Source organism: Ochotona curzoniae, unplaced genomic scaffold (assembly GCF_017591425.1).
Source record: "Ochotona curzoniae isolate NIBS_2020 unplaced genomic scaffold, NIBS_Ocur_1.0 contig_2364, whole genome shotgun sequence".
NCBI lineage: Eukaryota > Metazoa > Chordata > Mammalia > Lagomorpha > Ochotonidae > Ochotona > Ochotona curzoniae.
The window spans coordinates 359,335-380,879 of NW_024465434.1; the positions used below are offsets into that span (position 1 = coordinate 359,335).

Below are 21,545 nucleotides of genomic sequence, written 5' to 3' on the forward strand. Positions count from 1 at the left end.
TTCATTGGGCTGTGGGGGAATTGTTTGAAATGGTCTGACTGTAGCATGTTGTACAGTCCCTGCTAAGAAGTCCTCATAGTAATTAGGGCTGGGAGAGAATGATCTGAGCAGTGGAAACCAGTATTACTACATTCTGATGATGGCATTCAATAGTTCAAGTTTCCTTTGAAGATAGACTCCCAACTGAGACTTGGGAAAAAGAGGACCAAGTTGACTTGTACAAGTCCTTGAGCTGGGAGAGGTATGGGAGTCCAGTGGCAGCCTGAGCAGGGCACACAGATGGGAGATCAGGGCCTGGAGGTGCTGATGGGGGTCACTGTTCCTGGGTTACAAAATGGCATGAATTGTGGTCATGGGCAGAGCCCAGCATGCCACCCCGCTGCAGGTCTGACAGGAAGCCTCTGTGCTTGTCTCCTGTTTCACTTGGGACATGTGGACCTGGGAAGACCCTAGGCAGGAGAGGAGGCGGAACTTAATGACTGCAGGTCTTACCTTTGAGGCTCAGTTTTTCAAAAATGGAATTAATATTTTGGTGCAGAAAGTTTTTAAAATTCATGCATATAAAGGTTCTTTATAAAGCTCATGGAAAATGTGTATTATGAGAAAATGATGTGTGGGTTTTAGCTGTTTTGTACCAAATCAAATTTCTTTCTTAAGATTTTTAAAAATTTTATTTTTATTTAAAAGTCAGATATACAGATAGGAGGAAAGACAGAGAGGAAGATTGTCCATCCGATGATTCACTCCCCAAGCCGCCACAATGGCCAGAGCTGTGCCGATCTGAAGCCAGGAACCTGGAGCCTCTTCTGGGTCTCCCACATGGGTGCAAGGTCCCAAGGCTTTGGGTTGTCTTCGACTGCTTTCCAAGGCCACAAGCAGGGAGCTGGATGGGAAGCAGGACTGCTTGGATTAGAACTGGTGCCCATATGTGATCCAGGCATGTTCAAGGCGAGGACTTTAGCAGCTAGGCTACTGTGCTGGGACCACCAAATCAAATTTCTAATGAAGCTTTTCCATGAAGTAGTTAAAGTCTACTTGTACTTCATGACTTAATCTCAGGACTTTTCATGTTAGACTTTTTCAGTGATAAGGAGAGATGGGCTCCAAGAAAAGGCTCTTTTATAGACAAGTCCAGCACAGTGGCTTCAGTTTATTCTTATGTTTCATCATGCATGGGCCTTGGAGGTAGGTTTTGGGGACTTCAAGAAAAGGACTTTTCCAGGTGGCACACAGCTAGCTGGTCCCCATCTTTCTAGCATCTCTGTCTTTGGCCAATATGATGAAATACTTTCCTGATCATTAATGCCAGCTCTGGTGTGGGCCTGCTAGCATGTCTGTCTTTACCTCAGCCATGAAACAGGGTCTTCTGGATAGTAAGATCCAAGCATTCTGTCCCTCTCGCCACCCTCAACTCCACCCAAATGAAATAAAACCATGTCACAAGGTGCCTGCTTCCCCGGGCTAGCCAGGGGCACACCGTGAATGTGGGTTGTTGATGGGATCAGGGCTTAGCGCCTCTTGATGGAGCCATGCATGTGCTTGTAACTGGTCAAATCTGCAGGTGTCTCCCAATTGATGTTACACTAGCACATACATTTGTGTCTACATGCGTACATTTAACATTTTAAAAACCAGAACTGAAAAAAAGTCTCTGCCGCTGGGTAGAATTAAAGCTGACAAGTAGCCCTGTGAGTTTTTATTAGTACCATCATTGTTTTCTTTGGCTCCATGTATTATATTGGTAAAAATTATGAAAAAAATAATTGTAAAAGGTAAATATTTTGTACAAAAATACAAAGTTTTAAAAGCTCTTTAAGTATATTTCTAAAAGTTGGCCTATATATTTGCATATCTGCATCTTTCCTACATTTTGTGTTTTAGACATGTTAAGGTAATGTTTACACAGTGTGTTTTAAATTCTTCCTATAGCTCATCAACCAATGGTGTTTTTTTTTTCCTGACTGGAGCATTTTATACTTTGGAAGATGTAATTTGCATAATGGTGTGGTTATCAGCCAAGAAAAATCTATGTGATGCAGTCCATTTGCACACTGAAAATCAACGCATCATCTAGGAGTGACTTTGAATTCCTAAGTTCTTGAGTAACGGTGGATGGCAGTAAAACAAGCATTGCTTTTTTTCCAGGAATTGATTTTCAGTGTTTTTTTCCTCCCAGTGTGATGAGGAGGTGATGTCATCAGAAACGAGTGTTCTTTGCCTTGGCAAGCCATCTGAGTGTCTGCTCACATGATTACAGCTGAGTCCATTACACTGCGGATGACAGTACTAAAAGAGAGGAATAAGAAGTGAAATGAGTAAGTTAATGTATAATTCTCAAAACATTCATTTTTATAGGAATGCATCTAAACTGTATCATCCAACAGTGTTAGTTTTTTTTTCATAGGAATGTCTAGAAGCTGTTAGGTTAAATAAAAGCCAACTTTCATTTTGGAAGAGCCCATTCTGGGGCAGTTGCACTCTAATTCTTATCTGAAGTAGGCAAGCAAAGGAACAGATGGAATATCTCGGTGACTTGTCAACATCTATTATAACCTCTTACTTAGCTCTCTGTGTTTCTTCCTGTCAGTCAAACAGGCTGTGTGTTCCTTTGGTTGGTAACGTGTCTAATACATGGAGCAATGCCTGACCCAACAAAGGTGATCAATAACAGACTACTGACTGGATTTATGGAGAACTGGTATGCCATGCTGTTTTGAAAATAATGAGCCAAAATATGAATGTGCCCCAAAAAGTTTATGGAAATGGAATTAAAAGATAAGTGTATTTTGGTGAAAAATCCATGCATGGCTTTTTTGTGATACTTTTTTTCACAAGCCTTTTGAAGTTCCTTCAGGCGCATGGATTCCAAAGACATTCTGACACCCAAAATTTATCTTTTCATTATATTTCCACAAATTTTTGAGATCTCTTCATATTTTTGAGGGTTTTTTTTAAAAACAGTGACTTTATTGAAATAAAATTTATAAATCATGTCATTCCCCTAATATTCACCAAATTCACAGAATTCACTTCTTCACAAAGTCATATAATTTAGAGCTACCAGGTTTTAGAACATCTTCTACACCTTCCAAAGGAACATCACCCACCATTTGTTTCATGGCTCACTCCAACCTGGAAATCTGGTTCTGATGAAGGAAATCAACGTGCCCATTTCACAGAGGGGTGTAGTAAATGAAATCATGTAAAAACTCCATAAGGAAAACACTATCATTTCTCCTGAGGTTAATAAACTGCCCAGCTACTAGGTGACAAAACCAGGCCTAGAACCTAATTGCAGAATCTTTAGCTGGCTCCCTTCCACTTGACAGCCTCTCCTTCTGCAACAGGAACTAAACTCCACAGCTGCCCTCAGATTCCCTTGAGAGCCCACTCACCTGTCTCCCTGTCTTTTTCGCAAATGAAGTTGTTGATATCATCACATTGGAAATCATTCCACTGTCCAGCATAAATCAATCCCGCACAGTCTTCTCCTGGCCCTTGGCCACGATCCCAGTTGTCTGGCTGCCCAGCTTTCCAATTTCTTTTATAAAGAGAGAAAAAAAAGGGGGGGGGGATGTTATTTGCTCAGTAATGCAGAGATTTTCTTTACTCAATAACAGCAGAGAAATGTGAAAAACAAAACTGATGTGTGTATCTTTGGTCCTAGGATGAAAATGCATTGTTTAAAAAGCAGTGCATGTTCGTTCTTCAGCAAAAGCAGTAGCTGTTTGGCTGGGTTGTGTGCAGCCTGGGTTTATTGTTTTTGTTTTCCACAGTGAAATCTACTTGTTGACTTTCACCATCACAGTGCTGAGGGAATGAATCCTTCTCTGGCACAGATGAATGACTCTCTAACGTGTACTGAATGCTGACTTCTGCATGGACATGTATATGTGCAGGAGTTCGATTTCAGTATCTCCAAGGCAACGTGTCAGGAAGAAGAAGCAGGAGACCCTTGGAAAACATTTGCAAGAACCTACAATTACAGACAACTGGTTACAGTTCTCTGGCTAAGCTGTACATGGTTGATGGCTTTAGAAAGAAATAGTAATTTAATCCTCCTGAAAATGACTCATACATGTCACTACTTTTTTTTTTTTTGGAGAGATTCTTAAAAACAAGTTTTCTTTAGGATGAGTTCATTCGAGGCTTGCTTGTTCACTTGGATGTGGCTGTTCAGCATGGCACATGGCCAGGGCTAACAGTTCTTGAATCTGTTTCTGTGCAGTAACTCAGATGTGTTCCCAGACTCAATTCTCGTAGGCCCCATCATGCTGAAGGTGCAGGTTTATGTACCAACAAGGTTAGAACCTGAGAGGAGCCTGCCTCCCACGGAGGCTGGGAAAGAGCAGCTGTAGCCAGAGCTGCTTCCTATCAACTATGACCCATTTGCCCATCAGCACGAGGGTGTTTGTCCTGGGGTCACTCGAGGAGACAGCCCATGGAGTCCCACATCTTTGGACCCTAAGACCAGAGGGTGGTGGGAAAGAACACTTGAAGTTTATACTCCAGGGCTGCAGGAAAAAAAAAAAAAAAAGCAAAGTTGAACTACCCCGCATCATATGTGTACTTCAGGATATTTAGAGAAATGAATAGTGACCTCAAAGAAATCCAGTGATGAAAAAATAAGCTAGAGGAAATGGAGTAAAAATGGTTCTGGGGAGAATTAGAAAATACTCATTTGCCCCAGACACCCCCAGAGTATGTACTATGTACTACAATCTAGACCACAAGGGCAATAGGCAGGGAGCTGACCAAGTAAGTGCCTGCTCTCAGAGCACTCACAGCACAGACAAGACACAGATGGACTCGGAATCTCAGGCGGTCACGGTGAGGTCAGACAGAGATGAAGTTGGAAGGAAAAATAGCTTGTGTTCAAGTTTATCAGATTGGGCGAAAATGAACAGTGACCTCACAGAAACTCAGTGATGCAAAGATAAGTTAGAGGAAGCCAACTTTTTGTGTATATTTCTGTCTACCTGGCAGAACTACTCTGGAGATGTCAGTGGTGTCTGGGCTAGTTTGGTGAATGCACATTTCTTTCATTTCGGCCAGTCAGTGGTGGGGGTTGGAATCTACATCTGTTTGTAGGGTCTGTGATTCCTGGATATATAATAATAGGACATCTGCTGTTCTTGATTTCTCAGTTAATTGAGAAATTAATAAACATGACTTCTTTTGGGCTAGAAGACATGCTTAGTGTTTCCCCCTTCTTTTAAGTGATTTTTTATTTTGTTAAATTTTTATTTTGAATTTTTAAATTTTATGGTACAATTTCATAGACTGGGATTCCCTCAACCCCCTAAGATCCCACTGCACCCTGACTGATTTTCTGCACGTTGCTACAATAGTATAGTCCTTTATAAGGAGTAATGATTCCATCAGTTTGTTATTTAAGTGTGCCCCAACATTGCTGGTACAGACAATGTCAGATGGTCCAGCATCCCACTGTCAACACATTTGTAACAGTTTCATTGGAAGTCCATCTTTGATTTGGAAGTATGGATGCATATTGCATTGTATCCCCACATCTGGATATTGTAGTCTCTCTTACTGCATCACTATACATTCCCATAAATGAGAAACCACAAAATAAGGTCAACAACTGATATGAATTAGAACAACAAAATGATAGCACCATGGATTCGAAAGTAGATAAAAAGGATTCATTGTCCAGAGTAACAGTCCAGGGAAGAACAAGGAGGAAAGCTTTACCACCCTTCCACAGGTGACTGTGATTCCTCACATAGGGCTCAAGGATCCCCATAGGACCAAAAGCAGAAAAAGCCATTCCAGGGCATTGAGTGGGAGCTGACCGAGGGGGCCCAGCACAGAAGGACAGTGGGATAGCCCAAAGGGGCAATTTGGGGCTAAGCCTGGAGTCTCAAAGTGTACCTTTCAGAAAGCTAAAAATCACATAGAGTGACTTGTGGCAAAACTACTCATTGTGTGTGATAGAATAGGACAGGGCATGTCAGGGAAAATAAAAGGATGTTTGAGGGTACTTCAAAGAGTTAATGGATAGAAACGAGGTTGGAGCGAGTGTCTGGTGGAGTGGCTAGGATGCTGTTTGGGATAAAGGATACTGCAATGTCTACTTGGAGCCTCTGCTTTTCTCACTGCCTCCTAACGCACACTCTAGGAAGCAGTAAATACTGTGTCCCTGCCGACCATGCTGCAGATCCAGATTGAGTTTTCAGGTCCTGGCTTCATTCTGGCCCAGCCCCAGGGTATTCAGAGAGAACCAGTTAGCGGAAGATTGTTGTCTCCCTTACAAAGTGAAAACAAATGAAAAATTGAAAAGTATGGTACAAGAATTTTTGAAATTCATGCATGGTTTGTCCACAATATACATTTCCCATGAACTTTTTTCAACCTCCCCTATAGGTGTATATTTGGAAGATTGTCAGCTTAAACAGCACTTTAATCTCATTCATAGGCAGACTTCAGAGAGAAGTGTGACTGAAGTGAAGATGGAAAATCCCTGTGTCTTATGATTCTCACCACAAAGAGGTGACTGGGCATGACATACATGTATTTGGGCATCATACTCTACGCCAGGAACTTTAGAAGCACTCCAGCCGCCTGTACCACTGTAGCGCCCCTGCAAGACTCAAAAACTTTAAGGGAAAAGGAGTGGATACTCGAAATCTTGGAACACAGCCTTTCAACCTCACTTGGTATGTTTTCTCATAGACCACAAAAACAGACTGAGGCTGGGCCTGGCATGGTAGCCTAGTGGCTAAAGTCCTTGCTTTGCATGTGCCAGGATTCTATATAGGTGCTGGTTCTAATCCAGTGGCCCCACTTCCCATCCAGCTCCCTGCTTGTGGCCTGGGGAAGCAGTCAAGGACGGTCCAAAGCCTTGGGACCCTGCACCTGTGTGGGAGACCTGGAAGAGGCTCCAGGCTCCTGGCTTTGGATCAGCTCAATTGCAGGCCATTGCAGCCACTTGGGGAGTAGATCAGCAGATGGGAGATCTTCCTCTCTGTCCCTCCTCCTCTCTTTAGATCTGACTTTCCAATAAATCATCAGTCAATCAATCTTATAAAAAAAAAAAAAGAAAAACGGACTGAGGCTGCATGGCCTCAAAATGGGAAAATCTGGGTGGTGGGAAGCATTTCATTGTAGCAGAATTTTTTTCCCCTCCTACGAGGGTCTGTACTGCAGAAGATTCCTCTCTTGAGGCCTGAGTCAGTGCTTCACCTCCATCCCCCATGAAACCTCTAGTAGGTGACTACTGGATGAGAGGATGCTTTAGGAGCAATCTGCATGATAGATTTGCGACCTGGATTTTCCCTCACAGTGTAAAGCTGAAAGCTGGGACTTGTAACCCAGCAGTATATTTCCACCAAATGAAGTCCTGTGGCCAAGAGGATTGGAGAAGATCCGGGTGTGTGTTTGAAGTCACGTCTTCAATCATCTGAGGTCGAGAACGATCTTAACGCAGCCACCTTAGGAGTGGATATTTGATCCAGCATTGAAGATGTCCACATCTCGTGTCAGAATGCCTGGGTTCAAGTCCCAGTCCCAGCTCATGATTCTTGCTTTTGCTGGTCCAGATACGGCAGGTAATGAAGTGGTGGTTCTCAAGTAGTTGGGGAGATCTGAATGATGTTCCTGGCTCACAGCTTCAGCCTGACCCGGTAGAGGCTGCTGTGGGTGTTCAGGGAGTGAACTAATGCATAGCAACAGGTATGCATTCTTCTGATTTTTTTTTTTTTACAGCTGTTTTAGAGTGCTGCCTGGAGCAGGTGCGCAGAGCTGTGCCCTAGCAGGTAGCTTCTTTCAACAGTGACAAGCTGCTGAGTAACATACCTGCACTGCCAACCAGGGCACTTGGGCAGCTCTGACATGTCCTTGATTGACAACTGCCCTCTACCACATAACCTCGGTTTTTTCAATCATAACTTTTTTTTTTTTTAAATCTCATGGCTTCCTGCTCTTTGTTCTGTCTTTCCTTCCATTTTGCTTAGGTATTAATTTATTGGTTACTTTATCTACCCTTGCAATATGGGAGCTTAGATCATTGATTTTTTTTCAGCCTTTAAAAAATATCACTAGTTTCTGCCATTGTGGTGTAGTGTGTGAGGCTGTTGTCTGTAATGCCAGCATCCTATATTGGTACTGATTGATGTCCTGGCTGCTGCAATTCTGATCCAACTCCCTGCTAATGGCTTTGGAAAAGTGATAGAAAATGGTCCAAGTGTTTGGGCCTCTGCCACCAAGGGGGAGGTGAGGGTAAGTCTTCTTGCTCCTGGCTGCAACCTGCTTTAGTGCTGACCACTGCGTCCCTCCAGGGAGTGAGCTAGTGCTGTCCCCTTCTCCTCCCCTCTCTTCCTTTCCCTCTCTGTCTGTAAAAACACAAATCAATAGAAATATTTTTAATATCCAATTTTAAAGCTATTAGTGTCTCTCTAAACACTGTATATTTGGCTTTATCTCACAAAATCTGATGTGTTTGTTTCTCCCAGGTACTTTCATATTTCCTTTATGATTTCTTTTTGATCCATGGGTTATTTAAAAGCATTTCCTTTAATTTCCAAACATTTTAGAATATTTGGTTTCCGTTACTGGTTTCTAATTTGTTCAAAGAGCATAACCTAACATATAATTCTAGTTCTCTCAAATGTATTGAGACATGTTTTATGGCATACAATGAACATATCTTGGTGAGTGTACCAGTGGGACTTGAAAAGCATGCATACTTGTCATTTGTTGGCTGAAGTGACCCATAAATGCCAAGTTGGCTGTTAGAAAAATTACTAGTGTTCAATGTGAGGGAGAGAATCTTCTATCTATTGGTTAACTTCCCAAATGGCCAGACCTGAGCCTATCTGAGACCAGGAGCTTCTTCCGGATCTCCCACATGGATGCAAGGGTCCAGGGACTTGGGCCATCGTCCTCTGCTTTCCCAGGTCATTAACAGGGAGCTGAATTGGAAATATAGCAGCTGGGATTGAACCAGCACCCACATAGGATGTCATTGCTGTAAGTGGAGGTTTGATCTACTATATCACAACATCATCCCTTGGGCTTTATTTTTGATTCAGACCTTGTAGTTTCTATTTCCAGGACTTTTAGAGTATCTGATATGTTGCTGTCATAATTTTTCATGACAATCTCTCATGGTCTTCAGAGCTAAAAAGCATTATTGGCGGCAAAGGAAAGGGATAGCAGTGTGTAGGGCCACCAAACCAAGATGGGGAGGGTGACGGTGAGTTTAGGTGAGATCCCCCATGCTTTACAGCCCAATCTCCCCTCCCAGGCTGTGGCAGAGAAATGCTTTGTCATCACCACAAACTTGCTGAAACCTGGCTGATTCTGAGTGTAGAATCTGTCAGGATACTGTAAAAGCACAGAATTTCTAGTTAGCCTTATTCTGTCGTTACTAGCAATTAGAATTATGAAAACATTCAAAATACCAATACTAGCAGGTAATATTTCTCAAGTGCTTCCCATGTGCCAACTCCTGTATCAAATGGTTTATATATGAGGGTATTTCAAGAAGGTAGTGGAAAATGCAATTGAATGATAAATTCATAATGGTGCAAAAAAAGTTTAGGAGATCATGCATAATGTTTTTATCATACATATTTTCCATGAACTTTCCAAAGACTCTCATGTATATGGTTTAAGTTCATGAACATTTGCACTTGTGCAGCACTCAGTGTCCACTTGAGGCCAAGGCCATCTGCACAGTATGGCAGCTCTGAGCATCGGGTGAGGGGTGGGAATGTGGATTGCACTGGTCCTGTAGGCTGTGCTCCTCTCTTTCACTGTGCTGCCTCACTCTGCACTGTGCAGTGTTTATTATGACATGTCAAAGTAAGTTAGCATTCAGTTACTCAGACCTCATATGAGGTCTGCCTTATTTATTCATGCTTTTAAAACCCGATCCTGGGATCTTTCCTTGAATATGTGTCCCTGTGGGTGGAAACTGAGAAGCACCCTGAACCTGTGTGGGGAATGTGGGCTGTAGCAGCTGGGATTTTCAGGAGCCTTTGAGGGTGGCTGTGTGAGGGGACCATCTCCACTGAGGGGTCTGAGGATGGGATCCTTCCCAGGGGCTGAGGGACCCAGTTGGCACTGTCCTTCTAAGTCACATAATTCTTGCAGGAGCTGGTGACGAGAGAAATTTCAGCCTGGGAGAGCTGGTGTGGGCGTTAATGTTTCTGCTCAGTCCATTCCACATGGGCCTATCAAGAGTTTTCTTGGAGGAAAGCTTTGGATGGAATTTCTCAGTGAGTTTAACCCAGACCTTTTCTGCATTTATGGCAGTGGTAAAAGCAGAGGAGATGAATTTTTCTCAGCTATACCCCCAAGCTAAACTACCTGGAAGAAAGATGCTGGTGCTCTCAGTGGTCAAACAGGTCTCTGCCTCCAGACTTAACCTGCTCCTGCTCCAATTCCTACGAGGGCTGAAGCCTCTAGAGTGCATCTTTACTGAGTATCAGGTACATGCCTGAGAGCCAGGGTGCACTTTCCTCTCCCCAGAGGCAGGTGCTGAAGAGACAGTGCACCCGGCGGGGCAGCAGGCAGGTGTCTGCTTGTCTTTAAGGCTGTGTGAGGCTCATCTACAAGCAGACCTGCACTCCTCCAGTGTTCCACCTTACTGTGTGGCCACCTGTCTCACTAAATCTCTCTCTCTCTCTTTAAAAATTTTAATATTTTACTTCTTCATTATTAATATTTTATGATATAGCTTCATAGTCGTGGGATTTCCCTTATACCTTCCCTTATACCAGCCCCACTGAGTTCACCTATGTTATTACTAGTGTATAGTTCTTCATAAGGACTCATATGTCTGTCATTGTGGGCATGGACAATGGCAGAGAGCCCAGCATCTTATTGTCAGGATAGTTAACAGTTTCATAGGAAGTCCATCTTTGGAAGTAGAGATGTATACTGTATTGTATCCTCACATCTGGATATGAAAGTCTCTATTATGCAGTTATTATACATCTCCTTAAATGAAAAGCCACAAAACAAAATCAACAAAAGAGAAAAATAGTAAAAATACCATGAAGTTAAATAACATGCTACTGAATGGCTAATGTGTCACTGAAGAAATGAAAAAGAAAATCCAGAACCTTCTTGAAGAAAATGACGCTACTGTATGATCTAAGTCAGTGAAGAATTTAATCAGAAGAAAGTGTTTTGAAGAGATGAAACAAAAAACAAAAAACAAAAAAATCCATGAGATATAGTTTCTGCTGATCTTTGTTGGTGCAATATGTCTCCTGTAGGTAACAAATATGTGGGTTTTGTTTTTTTAAATCAAGTATACTTATCTATGATGTTTGATTGATGAGTTTAAACCATTTACATTCAGGGATAATATGAATGGGTAGTAATTTGGTCCTGTCATTTTAGTAATGGGTTGTTAACTGATTCCGTCTTCTGTTATTTTACCGGGATGTTCACATTTACCTTTGGTTTTGGTGGGCGCTATTCCTCCTCTCTGTCAAGAGAACATCTTTCAGTATCATTTGTAGGGCAGGTTTTGAAGAGGCATATTCTTTTAAATTTTCTTTACTGTGGAAGAATTTTATTTCATTTTTAAAAACACAGGAAAGCTTTGCTGGGTAAGTTATTCTGGACAATTTTTTTCTTTTATAAGCTAGAATATGTCACTCCATTTTCTTCTGACCTGTAGAGTTTCCTGTGAGAGGATTCCTTTGAATTTAATTGGCATTCTTTTATATATCAGTTGATTTTTTTTCATGTGCACACTTGAGGATCTTTTCCTTATGTTCGATTGAAGAGAGCTTGATGGTCATGTGTTCTGGTGAAGATCGCTTTTGATCAACACTATTGAAAGTTCTGTGCCCCTCCTAGATGTTGTTTCCCAATTCTTTCTCTAGATTGGGGAAATTTTCCCTTATTATTTCATTGAATACATTTTTAAACCCAGCTTCTCTTTCTGAATCTCCAGGAACTTCCATAACTCTTATATTTGGCCTTTTAATAGTGTCTTTCAATTCTTGAATACTTTTTTTTTTTGGCCTGACCCAGCTCTGCTTCCAGGTTTTGTTTCCTCAGGTGACAGGAAATATCTTCAAAATCTGAGATTCTCTCTTCTGCTTCATTCATTCTACTTTGGAGACTCTCCACTGTACTTTTAGTTTGCTCTACTGTATTCTATTCTTCATTTCTAATGCATCAGCTTTCATTCGATTCATTTCCAGTGTGACATATTCCTTGAATTCCTTGAATGCCTGCTTATGTGCTTCCTGTTGTTGGTAAGAAGTTTTATAACAAGTGTTTTGAATTCTGTATCCCCCATTTTCTCGATGTCTTCTTCAGGGTTTTGCTCCTTTGCAGGGGAGTCTTCAGTAATATCCATTGTGCCTTTGTCTCTTGTTCTTCATCATTGTACTTCTGGTTAGCAGATTATTCTCCTTGGGCAGGTTTCTAAGCTGTGCCACTCACAGGTCGACAATTCAGTTTTACTTTTTGTGGTTGATACATGGCTCTTTGTTTGCAGTCACTTGTGCCACTCCCTCCAGCGAGTTCCAGTCCTGGGTTCTTATCTTAGACTTTGACCATGATCTCCCATAGCCCCTGCTCCTGGCTCATGAATCTCTACCTCCTGTGATACCATGCTAAGGCTGCTCCATTGTCTGTACAACCTCTCTCCCATTGCTGGTTGGAGTAATTCCAAGGATTAGGGTGATACCAGAAGTTCTAAATAGCTAGGCTGTTGTTGGTGGTGGTTTTGCTGGAACCTGTTGGCCATTAGGTCTGAGAGCCCCGTGGACCTATTTTGACCCACATGATGCTGTACTTGGTATAATTTTCCCTGTAGGATCAGTGCAATGCTCTGAGCTCAGTGAGTTTTCTCCCAGTTCAGCACTGTTGTCCCTGTGGTCTTAAAATTTTTGCCACACTGTACAAAGTAATGCCTGACGTGCCCCTACTGGAGTTCTTGATCTATTTGTCATCAGGTATGAGTGTTACCTAGACCTATCTTGGATGGAACCTGTAGGATGCTTTGCTGTTGTAGTTTACTGAGCCAGAAATGAATTTACTCCCAGTTCAGTGCATGCACAGTCCTGTCCCATAGCCTTTATCTCCCTGCACAAAATGGCGCCCGATTCGGCTCTAGAGGCCAGACTGGGCTGTGAAATCCACCCTGTTGCTGCACTGCCTGTCTGGAATCTGCCACCCTTTCTCTTCTCCTGGTCAAATCAAACAGACCATTAGGAAGGGCAGTTCTTTTGCTTCACCTCCCAGTGAACTCCCAGTGAATGCCCCTTCCCACCTTTTTTTCTCGTGGAGTTCTGACTGTGGGTGCAGCTCAGATCACTGCTAGCTGAATGCTGCTGGGGTATCAGTCACTGCAACACCACACTGTTGTGTCTGCTGCTTTCCTGTATCTGTCAGTCTCCAGATGGAGGATTAGCCTGATATGCCCCCCTTGCCAGCTTGTCTACCTGCATCTTTTATTCACATTCTGCACACAAATGACTTAAATGTACAAAGCCACGTGGGCCCTGAGGGCAGGCTTTGGACTACTGGTTAAGACGCCAAACATATCAGTTGTCAGTCACAGTTTCCCATTGCATTATGATTATGATTATCATTATCATTGCATCAGATGAAGTGTCTGGGATGGAATGCCATGAAGGGAATAGCTGCAGGGAATCAGCCAAGAGGTAGAAGTAGTGAGCAGAACCATTTCCATGTTCTGAGTACTTACGTGTAGTCTGGACTTGTCCCATCGAGCCATTTCCATTCGTTCTCATGCTCTGAGTCCGTGAGACCAATCCAGTGGCTATCTCTTCCCACTATTTGCTTATTTATCCATCGCTGTAAAAAGAAATCAGTGATAGAACATTACTTTTTTTGGGGGGGGGGATGGATGTCTGAGGTACTTTAAAATGTCCTTTTTATTTATCTGAAAGGCAGAGAGACAGATCCATCCACCCTTGAGGAACTTTTTAACATTTGGGCAGAAGAATGACTGGAAAGAGGATGTTTGTCAGAGCCTATATACAGCTGCTACTATCATCTTTGTTACTGCAGTTCTTTTGTTTGGAACTGTTTTAGAAGGGTTCTCCCCTCTTGCAAGTTTATAAGCAATTGTAAAGTGATGCTGTTCCTCTGAATTACCCAGACAACCCAGTAATTCCTCTGGGCAGTACTTTCCTTCAACATCTCTCCTGTGTCTTAAAGCAAGGAGTAGCCATGGGGCTGAGTCATCTTCCAGGCCAGCTCTCCTATACAGCATAAGGCATGCAGTATGTCTCTGGCCTCCTACCACTGCCTAAGCACCAAAGATGCCTAGGGTGCAGGTGGGGTTGGGGCCCAGGGCTGTAGATTCCAAAGCCCAGGCATCTGGTCACTTGGCTTTATTTTCTTATTTTGTCAGCTCATATGGGAAATATTTGTTCTGGAGATGAGACAGAAGGAAGCCACTGGGACTGGGTGACACTCAAGGAAGAACACTGACATTATTGCCAATGGGACCTCAGTGTCACTCTCACCTCTGCATTCACTTTTAAGACTTGCTGGGTCCCAGTTTTCTGATGTGTACAATGGGGCAAATACCTATGTTCCAGAACTGCTATGAGAGTTATGCTGTCTGGCCTGCCAGTAGGGGACTATGAGGGAATCACTGTCATTAGTGCATGAGGGCTGTGCCCTCTTGACCTTCTCCACTCTTTTTGATCTGTCTGGGGATCACATGCTTTTGTCCCTTGCACCCTCTTGATGGCTTCTCTCCGCAGGTGCCTGGTGGACAGCCACCAGTGGGGGCAGTAGGAGGCCTCGATTCTAAAGCCAGGATGCTTCTAGACAGTGGAGAGAAAGCCCAGATCTCCACAATGCAGTCTTCCCTGAGGATGCGACTATGAATTCTTGGCATCTGTGAAACCCTGGCAAGTATACAATTTGCAGATGTAAAACTATCCTTAAATTATAGCTCTCCCCTACCAACTCCGTTACAAACATACCTGTTCCTCTCTTGTGTTGATGAAAATGAGATGTGAAGACTTGTCTTCACAGAAAACTTTTGCATCCTCAAAAATCTCCTTCTCTACCGAAAAATAGTAGCATTTGTCTGTGAAGTTCTTCCAGTGGGGTGGACAGCCTAGGAATGCAAAGGTTTATAAAACACAGATTGAAAACAAAACCCACAGAGAACTCATTCTACCTTTCTTCAGCTATGCTGCAGAGTCAAGTGCTAGGGTCCTGAACTGCTCCAGGTCAAGAGCAGCCCACAAAGAGCCCCTAGCTGGTATTCATGGGCATGCTTGGAGTAAACCAGTCTAGATGTGACCATGGAGTACACAGTACTGACAACCACACAGTCTAGAAAAGCTTCCTGTGACTGGTCTATTGCTTCCTTGCACCTGGATGAGTCTTCACAGTAATAGAATTAGCAGTGGGACACAGGATGGGCACAGATGGTCCAGGCTAGCCTGGTATCCTAGGGAACAATGAGCTTGATGGGGCTACTGGGTTGATGGAACCATAAAGATAACCAGGTTTTCAGAGAAGGAAATCACATAGAATTGGGGTTGGTCAAGGACTACAAGGCACCACACTGTCTGGAAAAGATCTTACATCTGGGTGTCAGGAACAAAGAGGCACTGATGAATACGCTGGCTCCAGGATGAAGAACATAAAATGAGGACCAGATGGGTCAGAGGTGGGAGCCATAGAGTGACAACAAGGAGTAGTTTGGAGTATGCCTTACCCCTCTCCCTGCCAGAGGTGGAGGCCTGTTAGAGCAGTAGGGAGCTGCAAGCTACGCCCGTACAACCCCCACCCCCGCACTGCCCCCATGATATTCTCATTGCTAAATCAAATGCTGGAGGCTGGGCCAGCCATGAACACTCATGTAGGCCAGGGCCCTGTTTGAGAGAGGGTTCAGACTTACCATTGATCTCTGGTGTTGAAGTTGGTTCATTCTGCAAGGCCAGGGGTGCCACTGCCCCTGACGGGCCTGGGGGACCAGGGGGCCCCTTGGGGCCAGGCATTCCTGGCACTCCTGGCAAGCCTGGCAGCCCACGGGGTCCAGGCACCCCAGGTTCGCCCACAGTACCCTGAAGGCCTTGGAAGCCAGGGGGGCCCTGGGGGCCGGGAAGTCCATCTTTGCCTGGTGGACCTGGGGGGCCTGGGTCTCCACTGGCACCCTGGGGGCCAGGCTTGCCTGGGGAGCCACGGGAGCCTTTGGGGCCCTGGGAGCCTTTGGAACCCTTGCTGCCGCGCTCTCCAGGGGGACCGGCGGGCCCCACAGGGCCTCTTTCCCCAGCAGGACCTGGTGGGCCAGGCTCCCCCTTCTCTCCTTTCTGTCCTTTGTTGCCTGTTGGACCTGGAGGTCCCTGGGATCCTCTGTCGCCTTTCGGACCCCTAGGGCCAGGAGGACCTAAAATGCAAAACAAAGCAAATGACATATGAGAAATCCAATGGTAACAGTAGGAAGCAAAGCAAAACAAAACAAAAAACCACCTTGCTTCTTGTGAAATCTCCAACTAGGAACACAGTCCAGCATATACACAAGAAGGGCTGATGGCCAGAGAGCTGTTGGCTATTGTTACGTGCTTAGTTGCCTGTTCAGGTCCTACCACCCAGGAGCTGCAAATGTGATATAAGTCTTTAAATAGGTGAGTCTGGTGATGTGAGCCAATGTGACTGGTGGTCCTCTAGAAAGAGGAGTTTGGCACACAGACACAATGAAGACCATGTAAGGAAGTGGGGAAAAGACACCATCTCCAATCCCAGAAGACCTTGGGACAAATGACCCTGCCCATCAACCTTGATTCCACACTTGTTGCCTTCAGAGCTGGCAGGACATCAGTTTCTGTGGCGTAAGCCCTGAGTTTGTGGTACTGTTACCACAGGCTGATTAACTGCATACAGTCATGGTGGGGTTGCCTTGGCCGCAAGCATTGAGCATGGACCTTAACAGTGTCCAACTTTCAACTGCAACAATCAAGTGTGCATGCCGAAGGGGTTTTTGGCCCAGCCAAAAAGGGGTACAACCTGGGACTGGGATTTCTTCCTCTTCATTGATTTGACCAAATGCTTGTGGATGATCAGTTATATGATGAACAATGAACAGAATACTGGGAGATACACAGTTGATTTAGAACAAAAATACACAACCAGGGGCCTGTGTTTTGGCACAATGGGTGAAACTGCCACATGCGACACTGGCATCCCATTGGGTGCTGGTTTGTGTCCCAGATTTCCACTTTGGAAGAAGCTCCCTGGTAAGGCAGTAGCTAATGGCCCAAGTGTTTGGGCCTCTGTCACCCACATGGGAGACCCAGATGATGTTCCTGCCTTTGGCCTAGCCCAGCCCTGGCTGTTGCAGCTGTCTGGGGAGTGAACCCATGTTTTGAAGATCTCTAACTCTTTCTTCTTCCTTTTTTATGATTTATTTATTTATTATTGGAAAGGCAGTTTTACTGAGAGAAGGAGAGACACAGAGAGAAAGATCTTTCATATGCTAGTCACTCTCCAAATGGCTGCAATGGCCAGAGCTAAGCCAATCTTAACTCAGGAGCCAGGAACCTTTTCTGGGTCTCCCACATGAGTGTAGGGTCCCAAGGCCATTTTCTACTGCTTTCCCATGACACAAGCAGGGAGCTGGATGGGAAGTGAAATAGCTAAGACATGAACCAGCAGCCATATGGGATCCTGGTTTCCCAGGTGGGTAATAGGGCCTGACCATTTGAGTCACCACTGCTGTCTGTAGGTAGAAGGTGGATCCAGGTGTCTGAACTGCAATCAAATCAAGGTGTTTCCATATGGGATATAGGTACCTTAATTGGTAGGCCAATTCCTACCCTTGGGGTTCTCGGTTTAAGTTAGGAACTCCAAATGAGAAGGTCTGCTGGTGAATTCAGTTGCTTCAGAAATTCTTTTTCAGATTCCCTTTAAAAATATTGCCAGGCCATGGTGCAGTAGGCTAATCTACTCTGCTTGTGGCATCAGCATTCCATATGGACACTGATTAAAGTCCTGGCTGCCGCATTTTCAGTCCAGCTTCCTGGCAATGGCCTGGTAAATCAGTGAGAAATGACCCAAGTGCTAGGGCCCCTATACCTGTGAGGCAGACCCAGAAGACTCCTGGCTCCTGCTTCAGATCCTCTCAGCTCTGGCCATTGTAGCCATCTGGGGAGTAAATCAGCAGATGGAAGCTCTCTCTGTAATTCTTTCAAATAGTAAATCTTTAAAAATCTTGCCAGCAATCAATGTTTCTTCACTCATATCTGGGCTGATTCAATACTTGTAAATTGCTACAAATTAATTTGCATGCAGCCATGGGATACTCACTGCTTTTGACAGATTGATGTGGTGACCAGTTGTATTTTTTCCATAACACCTTGCTCTGGCTTCCCACAGAGTTCTAAGACTCAGCTCTCTCTCTCTTCCTGCTCTGACCTGAATGCAAGACCACCTACCCGCTCTTACATGTAGGGACAGTTTATGCTGTTGTGATTTTCCTCTAAACTAGAAGTGGTTGCTAGAACCACCACCTACTCTCCATGTTCGTTGTGGCATCTTTGGAGAATGGCATCAAATATGAATCCCACAGTCAACACAGAACATCAACAGATGTTCATCTCCAGAGCTTGTGAATGAAAGAAGTAGATACTGGGAAAAGGTACAAGTTTTTTGCCTTTGATAAAAATGTTCAATCTTGACTTTAATAAATTTCTCAGATGGATTATAAAAATCAAATTTGTCCATACAGGCCTCTACCTCCATCTCAGATAGGCTGCCTTTTAAAAAGATGAAGTGTAACATTCATGGCTTTGGATGAAACTTGGCAAACTCAGTACTATCAACAGCTTCATTCATGGCTACCTTAGCTTTGAAAAACCCACCAGGAGGTGGGAACTTTGCCCTCAGGCACTGGGCTACATGAATATGAGGCTACTTCATATTCAAAAAGTTCATGGGAAATGGAATTAAAAGATACTTTATTATTTGTGCAAAACATTTTTAAAGTGTACACAATTTTTCATATGTATTCCCATAAACATTTCGATGAGTTCTTGAATGCATCAATTTCAAACATTTTCCCATTAAAATAAGTTTATCTTTTAGCTCTGTTTGCTATGAACTTTTCAAAGTTTGCTCATTTTATGCATTTTGGCTCAGGGGATTCATATAATGTGTCTTGTTCAGTAAAACAAATGTGATATTTTTAATTTTTTCAAAAATATGTATTTTTTTTTTTTTGGAAAGACAGGTTTATGGAGAGAGAGACAGAGAGAAAGACCTTCCATTTGCTGGTTCACTCCCAGACGTATGCAATGGCCAGAGCTGAGCTGATCTGAAGCCAGGAGCCAGGAACTTCATCCCGGTCTCCCACACAGGTGGGAAGGGCCCCATTATTTGGGCCATCATTTGTTGATTTCCTAAAAAGCTGAGAAGCCAGGACTCAACTGGTACTCCAATATGGGATGCAAGTATTTCTAATGGAGGCTTAACTCACGGTATCACAGAATTAGCCCTGTTTAATTCTGTGTTTTTGAATGTAACCAGATCCAGCAAATATTTATTAAATATCTATAATGTGAGAAAGTCATTCTCCAGTGGGGTGAAAAGGAATGCAAAAAATTAAAGGGAAATTGAATAGCTATTACTCAGTAATTAATCCTTTAGAAGAATAATCTGATTATTGACCTTGAGTTTTTGGGAAGTTACGCACAATGTGTTTCTTGCCAGCTGTCCACATCTGCTTCTATGCCTTCAAATGCTGCTGCTGCCACAGATCAACACAGCTTGCATGCAGAAGGACAGCCGGAAGAGCAGGTAGGCCTTAGGGAGAACTGAGGCCTCCTGTGCCAGATTTGCTTTGAATTGTTCTCTGTCCATCAGTCTTCCTGTGTGTCTGTCAAGGCTCAAGTGCTAATCCCTTACAGAAGCCTTAATACCAATTGCTCTTCTGAAAATCAACATCATCTCAGCCTCACCAAACATGTTATCTGTTCTCTTCAGTCATCAAAGGCACTGGGTTGCCATGGTGAAGCCAGGGGTTTGGTGACCAGCCAGACCTGAGGTTAGCACTGTGCACCAAATACCAGCAGCTTGAACTTGGATGGGTTGCTCAGGCCCTCTGTGCCTCAGTTGGCTTCCAAGTAAACAGGGAATGGCAACAACTCATGCCTTAAAGAGATGCAATAATGAGCATAATTTACCCAAGTACTCGGCAGCATGACTGCCACATTTCAGACCCTCCATAAATGTGGACTGAGAAGATGAGTGAAGGCTAGCTAGCATTGAGTATCCAGGGTTTGGACATCAGGAAGCCAGCAGTAAGATTTTTGGTTCCAAACCAATCCTAACCATAACTCAATATTGGTGTTACTCCATGTGCACATGAAGCTGTTTTCTACTGTTTTGTTTGAGTTGATTGGAACAGTACTTCATCACACTTGGCAGTTATGGCACCACACTAAATATAAGGAGTCTTCAAAAGGGTATTGTGCAGAAGCTGCATGGATTTCAAAATTGTTTTTGCAACAAGATAAACTTGTGTTAACTTTTTATCACTAGTTTGAGGCCCTAGAAAGAATATAATGCCAATGTGGAAAGAGCCCTCGAGAGAGCAGTTGGCCCATAGTAAGAATGCCAGTTAAGGTAGCTGTATCCCAGATCAGGGTCCCTGGGTTTGATATCACCTCTGACTGCTGACTGCAGCTTCTTGCTGGTGCAGATGCTGAGTGACACTGCTGATGACTTAACTAATTTGGTTCCTGCCACTAAGAAGGATAAGACAGTCTTATTCTGTTTGAAATGCTCTCTTATCAGAGCACCATAAATTGTGCTGTAATGGGAACATGAACAAATGTCAGATTTATGGAGAAGCTTGAGTGAAGGAAAAGTAAAGCCACTGATGCTCTATGAAAAGTTTACAGGGAAAATGCCTCAAAAGAAACCTGCAGTTTTACAAATGGGTGACTATTAACAGAGAGCAAGACAGTGTTGATAATGTTGAAGATGAAGCCTGTAGTGACAGATCTTTGACACCAGTTTGCAAGGGGAAAAATTAATCTTGGTCATGCCCTAATCAAAGATCAGTGATCCACAGCAGAGACAACTGCCAACGCCACATGTTTCAACTGCTTCAGCTCTGAAAAATAAACATGGAGCAAATATTCCATTCAATGGATGCGAAAACTGCTGCTCTCAGGTCAGCTGAACATTCAATGGGCATTTTTAACAAGTGAGATCAAGACTTGGAAGCACTTATGGGAAGAACTGTGGCAGGAAATGACATACTGCTTTACCAGTAGGATCTTGAAGAAAGTATGATCAGGGGCTACCCAGGAGCCCAAGTGGCCCGGTCACACCAAAAGGAACTGGTCAAGAGCAAAGGACAGAGCAGCATGCTTTGGGGATGGAAAGTCATTTTGCTAGCTAGCTGACTTTCTACAGGGCCAAAGCACAATGAATTATGCTCATTAATGGGATGTTTTGAGGAAAGATACCTAGAATGTGAGCAGAAAAAACTCAGAAAACCTTTACCAAAAAGCCCTTCTCCATCTACCCAGACAACGATCCTGCTCATCTCT

General features: G+C 43.6%; 1 protein-coding gene across 1 annotated transcript in view; it reads right to left on the minus strand.

Annotated features, from left to right (window-relative positions):
- Positions 1 to 960: 960 nt before the first annotated feature.
- Positions 961 to 21,545, minus strand: part of COLEC12 (collectin subfamily member 12) — a 177,857-nt gene continuing 157,272 nt past the window's right edge. Inside the window, exons 6-10 of the mRNA XM_040974023.1 lie at positions 15,890 to 16,378; positions 14,961 to 15,097; positions 13,706 to 13,815; positions 3,396 to 3,541; positions 961 to 2,286 (exon numbers count right to left, since the gene is read on the minus strand). Of these exons, the coding sequence (XP_040829957.1) occupies positions 2,267 to 2,286; positions 3,396 to 3,541; positions 13,706 to 13,815; positions 14,961 to 15,097; positions 15,890 to 16,378 (902 nt within the window). The 3' untranslated portion in view covers positions 961 to 2,266. The remainder of the gene's footprint in view (positions 2,287 to 3,395; positions 3,542 to 13,705; positions 13,816 to 14,960; positions 15,098 to 15,889; positions 16,379 to 21,545) is intronic.